This window comes from Mobula birostris, chromosome 8, assembly GCF_030028105.1.
Source record: "Mobula birostris isolate sMobBir1 chromosome 8, sMobBir1.hap1, whole genome shotgun sequence".
NCBI classification, from domain to species: domain Eukaryota; kingdom Metazoa; phylum Chordata; class Chondrichthyes; order Myliobatiformes; family Myliobatidae; genus Mobula; species Mobula birostris.
Window position 1 is genome coordinate 1,590,952 of NC_092377.1, and position 7,643 is coordinate 1,598,594.

Genomic DNA, 7,643 nt, shown 5'->3' on the forward strand with positions numbered 1-7,643 from the left:
TAACCTGAAAATTCATCTTTAATAATGGACTCCAACATCCACTGAGTTCAGACTAACTAGCCTATGATTTCCTTTCTTCAGCCTCCCTCAAAAAGTGGAGTGACATTTGCAATTTTCCAGTTGTCCAGAACCATTCTAGAATCTAGTGATTCTTGAAAGATCTCCACGATCACTTCAGCCAGTTTTCTCAGTACCCTGGTGTGCAGCGCATCTGGTCCAGGTGACCTTTCAGATTCCCAAGCACCTTCTCCTCAGTCATAGCAACTACACTCACTTCTGGGCCCTGGAATAAGATTCAAAACTCCAAAGTCAAAGGGATTTGGGAGTCCTCGTGTAGGATGAATTTCAAGGGGATGTAATGCTGAGGCTGTATAAGGCACGGGTAGGGCTTTACTTGGAGTATTTTGGGCCCCTTATTAAAGAAGGATGGGCTGACATTGGAGAGGGTTCATACAAGGTTCAGAAGGATGATTCTGGGAATGAAAGGTTTAACATATGAGCAACGGTTAAAGGCCCTGGGCCTGTACTCACTGGAATTCAGAAGAATAATCTCATTGAAATCTATCAAATGTTGAAAGCAACACACATCAAAGTTGCTGTCTCTTCTCTTCTTTTATCTCTTCTTTCAGTTAGTCCTGACGAAGGGTCTCGGCCTGAAACGTCGACTGTACCTCTTCCTAGAGATGCTGCCTGGCCTGCTGCGTTCACCAGCAACTTTGATGTGTGTTGCTTGAATTTCCAGCATCTGCAGAATTCCTTGTGTTCAAATGTTGAAAGGCCTAGATAGAGTGGATGTGGAGAGGATATTTCTTAAAGTGAAGCAGTCCAGGACCAGAAATAGAGGAACATCCATTCAGATCAGAGATGAGGAGGAATTTCTTTAGCTAGAGGGTAGTAAATCTGTGGAATTCATTGCCACAGGTGGCTGTGGAGGCCAAGTCACTGGGTGCACAAGGTGGAGATTAATGGGTTCTTGATCACCCAGGGCATGAAAGGTTATGGGGAGTAGGCAAGAGAATGGGGTTAAAAGGGAAAGGAATCAGCCATGATAAAAGGCAGAGCAGACTCGATGGGCCAGATGGCCTAATTCTGATCCTATGTCTTATGGTCTATGATCTGACACTTGAATTTCTGGCATACTGCTTGGTTTTAAAAGCATCCCAATCCTCTATATTCCACTATATTTTTCTTCTATATTACATGCTCTCTCTTTTGCTTTTATGCTCTCTTTGACTTCCCTTATCAGCCACGAGTGCCTCATCCTCCTTATAAAAGAGGATGAATAATACTTCTTCTTTGGGATTAATCAACCCCTGCACCTTACAAATTGTTCCCAGAAACTCCAGCCATTGCTGATCTGCTGTCATTCCTGCTAGTGCCCCCTTCAAATCAACTTTGCCAGCTTGCCTCTCAAGTCTCTCTAATTGTCTTACTCCACTGTAATACTGATACATCTGGACTTTATCTTCTCCCTCTCAAATTGCAGGGTGTATTCTATCATATAATTATCACTGTCTCCCAAGGGTTCCTTTACCTTATGCTCCCTAACCATCAGGTTCATTAGACAACACCCAATCCAGAATTGCTTTCTCCCCAGAGGGCTGTGGAAAAGACATTTGTTACAACAAGCAGAAGGTGGGGTCCTGTTACAACTTCTGTAGTAGTGGAAAACTACAGTGTTGGCCTCCTTGTTAAAGAATGTGTTTACATCAGAGGCAGTGAGGGTTGAAGACGTGAAGCTCACTGCCTCAGTAAAGCAGCCAGCAGAATCAGACCCAATCTAGCTTGTACTTCCTCTCTTCTCCCCTACACCATCAGGCAGAAGGTACAAAATCCTGAAAGCACATCCCATCAGGCTCAAGGACAGCTTCTATCCCACTGTTATCAGATTGTTGAACAGATCCCTTGTACGATGAGATGGGCTCTTGACCTCGCAATCAGCTTCACTATGATCGTGCACTTTATTGCTCAACTGCATGGCACTTTCTCAGTAACTTACACGTTGTTCTGAATTATTCTTGTTTCACCTTGTTCTGCCTAATTCCACTGGTCTGATCTGTATGAACAGTTTGCAAGAGAAGCTTTTCACTGTACCTATGTACTGCACATGTCACAATAATAAACCAGTATCGATCCTCACTGGAGTTCAGGGAACAGATGATCTTGTTGGGACGTGACTCTGATAGGGTCTAATGGTGTTCCCCAAGTAGCCTGGTACTGGGAATACGAGGATGCAGTTGGGGAGAATGTTTAGAACATAGAACATAGCACAGTACAGGCCCTTCAGCCCACAATGTTGTGCCAGCCCTCAAACCCTGCCTCCTATATAACCCCCCACCTTAAATTCCTCCATATACCTGTCTAGTAGTCTCTTAAATTTCACTAGTGTATCTGCCTCCATCACTGACTCAGGCAGTGCATTCCACGCACCAACCTCTCTCTGAGTAAAAAACCTTCCTCTAATATCCCCCTTGAACTTCCCACCCCTTACCTTAAAGCCATGTCCTCTTTTATTGAGCAGTGGTGCCCTGGGGAAGAGGCGCTGGCTATCCACTCTATCTATTCCTCTTACTATCTTGTACACCTCTATCATGTCTCCTCTCATCCTCCTTCTCTCCAAAGAGTAACGCCCTAGCTCCCTTAATCTCTGATCACAATGCATACTTTCTAAACCAGGCAGCATCCTGGTAAATCTCCCCTGTACCCTTTCCAATGCTTCCACATCCTTCCTATAGTGAGGCGACCAGAACTGGACACAGTACTCCAAGTGTGGCCTAACCAGAGTTTTATAGAGCTGCATCATTACATCGCAACTCTTAAACTCTATCCCTCGACTTATGAAAGCTAACACCCCATAAGCTTTCTTAACTACCCTATCTACCTGTGAGGCAACTTTCAGGGATCTGTGGACATGTACCCCCAGATCCCTCTGCTCCTCCACACTACCAAGTATCCTGCCATTTACTTTGTACTCTAGTTTGGAGCTTGTCCTTCCAAAGTGCACCACCTCACACTTCTCCAGGTTGAACTCCATCTGCCACTTCTCAGCCCACTTCTGCATCCTATCAATGTCTCTCTACAATCTTCGACAATCCTCTACACTATCCACAACACCACCAACCTTTGTGTCGTCTGCAAACTTGCCAACCCAACCTTCTACCCCCACATCCAGGTCTTTAATAAAAATCACGAAAAGTACAGGTCCCAGAACTGACCCTTGTGGGACACCACCAGTCACAACCCTCCAATCCGAATGTACTCCCTCCACCATGACCCTCTGCCTTCTGCAGGCAAGCCAATTCTGAATCCACCTGGCCAAACTTTCCTGGATCCCACGCCTTCTAACTTTCTGAATAAGCCTACCGTGTGGAACCTTGTCAAATGTCTTACTAAAATCCATATAGATCACATCCACTGCACTACCCTCATCAATATGCCTGGTCACCTCCTCAAAGAACTCTTATCAGGCTTGTTAGACACGATCTGCCCTTCACAAAGCCATGCTAACTGTCCCTGATCAGACCATGATTCTCTAAATGCCTATAGATCCTATCTCTAAGAATCTTTTCCAACAGCTTTCCCACCACTGGTCTATAATTACCCGGACTATCCCTACTTCCTTTTTTGAACAAGGGGGCAACATTCGCCTCTCTCCAATCCTCCGGTACCATTCCCATGGACAACGAGGACATAAAGATCCTAGCCAGAGGCTCAGCAATCTCTTCCCTCGCCTCATGGAGCATCCTGGGGAATATTTCGTCAGGCCCCTGGGAATTATCTGTCCTAATGTATTTTAACAACTCCAACGCTTCCTCTTCCTTAATATCAACATGCTCCAGAACATCAACCTCACTCATATTGTCGTCACCGTCATCAAGTTCCCTCTCATTGGTGAATACCGAAGAGAAGTATTCATTGAGGACCTCGCTCACTTCCACAGCCTCCAGGCACATCTTCCCACCTTTATCTCTAATCAGTCCTACCTTCACTCCTGTCATCCTTTTGTTCTTCACATAATTGAAGAATTCCTTGGGGTTTTCCTTTACCCTACTCGCCAAGGTCTTCTCATGCCCCCTTCTTGCTCTTCTCAGCCCCTTCTTAAGCTCCTTTCTTGCTTCCCTATATTCCTCAATAGACCCATCTGATCCTTGCTTCCTAAACTGCATGTGTGCTGCCTTCTTCCACCTGACTAGATTTTCCACCTCACTTGTCACACATGGTTCCTTCACCCTACCATTCTTTATCTTCCTTACCGGGACGAATTTATCCCCAACATCCCACAAGAGGTCTCTAAACATCGACCACATGTCCATAGTACATTTCCCTGCAAAAACATCATCCCAACTCACACCCGCAAGTTCTAGCCTTATTGCCTCATAATTTGCCCTTCCCCAATTAAAAATTTTCCTGTCCTCTCTGATTCTATCCTTTTCCATGATAATGCTAAAGGCCAGGGAGCGGTGGTCACTGTCCCCCAGATGCTCACCCACTGAGAGATCTGTGACCTGACACAGTTCATTACCTAGTACTAGATCTAGTGTGGCATTCCCCCGGTTGGCCTGTCCATACTGCGACAGGATGTGAGGGTTTCTCCCTGGACAGAGCCACTGTCTACACTCAAGGTGATTCATTTATTTCAAGGTACAATGTGGAAGAAGCCCCTCCGGCCCAACGAGCCACACTGCCCAGCACCCACCTATTCAACCCTGGCCTAATCACAATGACCAATTAACCTCCTAAGCAATGTGTCCTTGGGTGGCAGGAGGGAATTGGAGCATCTGGGGGAAACTGACACGGTCATGGGGAGAAATCCTTACAGAATTGAACCCGGAACTCGGAAACACTCTGAGCTGCAACTGCAGACAACGGGTAAAGTTGACAATGGGGGTCACTGCAGCGTCAGCCAGGTCTCAATGTAAGACCAAGAGGAGAGCTGCTATGGTCAATGCCTGCCCCTTCTCCTTGGACATTTCTGCTGAATCATCACCAGTAATGTTTGAACAGTCGTCGATTTTTCACTGGACAGACTGTATGAATACTGGTGATTCTGGAACATTCTAATACTGAAGAAGTTTGAAGAGCTGACGTTCACAGCCAATTCCCCATTGCTGCCCTGTTATCATCATGTTTAATTGCCCTACAGAGTGCTAACCTCCAGAGAAAGGACTGGAACTTTCTGGAAAAAGGCAGGGGAACGGGAGATTTGTTCCATCTGTGTGGCCAAGCAGGCTGAGCTTGTAACCTTGCCCCCTACCCCTCAGCTGTGCACTCTGACCCACACACACCCGACTTGTGCACTCTGACCTGCACACCATAACCTATACACACCTGACCTGTGCACCCTGACCTGTGCACTCTGATCCACTCCATGACCCACACACACCCGACCTGCGCACTCTGACTCATGCATCCCAGTTTGTACACTCTGACCCACAAATCCCAGCCTGTGCACTTTGACCCACAGACTCTCACCTGCACACTCTGAACCATTCACTATAACCCAAACACCTCGAACTGTGCACGTTGACACCCACCAGCACACACTGACCCTGGCTCCCTAAACCACTCTGCTGGTCCCTTTCTCCCTGATGGCCGGGCCCTGACCATCGACCCTCCTGGTGTCCCAATCAGTGCCTACCTGCTGGGGCAGCGAGCTGGTGTCTGGCGAGGGCTGCTGGGCCAGCGTGATGCCCAGGACAAGGGTGTGTACGGCACAGGTGCCGGTGCTGAGCACGACGACAGGCAGGAGCTGCAGCGGCAGGGTGATGAAGAGTGCGAAGGTGAAGAAGGCCAGCCAGCCCACCGTGTCACTGGCCCGGTACGATGGGGTGACGCCGGCTCCCAGCTGGCAGAAGATCTGGACGTCAATGAGCCCCCAGAGCAGGTAGGGTACCGTGTTTTGCCAGAGGCGGTCGGGCAGAACCCTGCAGCGACAGAGGACAAAGAGGAGGAGCTGGGCCAGGAGTCCGGCCGTGGACACCAGCAGGGCCACCAGCTTCTCGGCCGAGTACAGTACGGCACAGCTCACTAGCGTGTAGCAGTCGAAAAGGGCAGCAAAGACCACCAGCACCAGTTGTGTGTCCCCCCGCTGACGTCGGAAGTAGGTCTGGTACAGGGTTTCCAGGGACTCAGGCACAAAGGTCAGTCTCATCCCCGGGGGTAGACACAGGCAGAAGCCGCCAGCCCGCACTGCCACTTCCCCCTGTCCGGGATCCGAGGGGAGGCTGACCGAGCATTCCGCCGACAGCTCTGGCTCTGACAATGCGCGGTTCCTTGGCATGGCCGCCACTTGACCAGTCAGTCACTGGGGTCACTGCAGGACTTTCAGTGCGAGGTCTCAGTGTGGTACGGTCAGTGTGTGATGTCAGTGACTGTGGTCATTGTGGGACGATCAGTGTGTGATCTCAGTGACCGTGGTCAGTGCGGGACGGTCAGTGTGTGGTCTCCATGATCGTGGTTAGTGCTGGACGGTCAGTGTGTGGTCTCCATGACCGTGGTCAGTGCAGGACGGTCAGTGTGTGGTCTCCATGACCGTGGTCAGTGCAGGACGGTCAGTGTGTGGTCTCCATGACCATGGTCAGTGCAGGACAGTCAGTGTGTGATCTCAATGATAGTGGTCAGTGCTGGACAGTCAATGTGTGATCTCCGTGACAGTGTTAGTGCGGGATGGTCAGTGTGTGATCTCCGGAACTGTGATCAATGTGGGTTCTCAGTCACCACAGTCGGGGCGGGACCGTCTGTGCGAGACGGGTAGTTGGGAACGGTCAGTCCGTTTCGGATGGTCAGTGCGAGGTCTCAATGACAAGTGGGCACTGCAGGGTAGTCACTACCTGGCGGTCAGTCCCCGCTGGTTACTGTCCGGTTCGTCAGTCTCCGACAAGCCGTATCGGCTCCGCCGCTCCCAGTGTCCGGGACTCGCGGTTCGACTGCGGGGAGGTACCGGGCCCGCTGCCGATCCCCGGTTCCGACAGCCGCCGCTCCCCTTCCAAAGTCCCCTGCCCTGGGTCCTCGGCTCGGCGCAGCCGCAGGAGATGCCGGAGTGTGTCCGGGCCCGAGAGAATAGCGGCGGATCGGGCGCGACAGAGCGAGTGAGAGAGTGGTGGGGGGAGAGAGAGAGAGAGGGGCGGGAGAGAGAGTGAGAGAGATGCAGGGGGAGGGAGGGAGAGAGTGAGTGAGAGAGAGAGAGAGCGGGAGGGAGAGAGAGAGAGGGGGGAGAGAGAGAGTGAGAGAGATGCAGGGGAAGGGAGGGAGAGAGGGAGAGGAAGAGAGTGAGAGAGAGGGAGGGGGAGAGAGAGAGGGAGGGAGAGAGTGAGTGAGAGAGAGAGAGGGGAGGGAGAGAGAGAGAGAGATGCAGGGGAGGGAGGGAGTGAGAGAGTGAGAGGGAGGGGGAGAGAGAGTGAGAGAGAGATGCAGGGGGAGGGAGGGAGAGAGAGAGAGAGGGAAGGAGGGGGAGGGAAGGGTGAGAGGGAGTGAAAGGAAGGGAGAGAGAGGGAGGGGGGATGGAAGGGAGTCAGAGTGAGGGGAGGGAGGGTGGTAGGGAGGGAGTTAAGGAGAGAGAAAAAGGGAGAGAAGGAAAGAGACAGGGGGTATGGGAGAGGGAAGGAGGAAAGAGAGAGGGAGAAGGGAGAGTGGAGATGGCGAGG

The 7,643-nt window shown here is 50.6% G+C and overlaps 1 protein-coding gene across 2 annotated transcripts in view; it reads right to left on the minus strand.

Moving 5' to 3' along the window:
* The window catches only part of adcy3a (adenylate cyclase 3a), a 209,619-nt gene extending 202,489 nt beyond the window's left edge, over positions 1-7,130 (minus strand). For both annotated transcript variants that reach the window (XM_072264686.1, XM_072264687.1), the window contains exon 1: positions 5,639-7,130. In XM_072264686.1, the coding sequence (XP_072120787.1) occupies positions 5,639-6,280 (642 nt within the window). In that variant the 5' untranslated portion in view covers positions 6,281-7,130. The remainder of the gene's footprint in view (positions 1-5,638) is intronic.
* Positions 7,131-7,643: the final 513 nt, after the last annotated feature.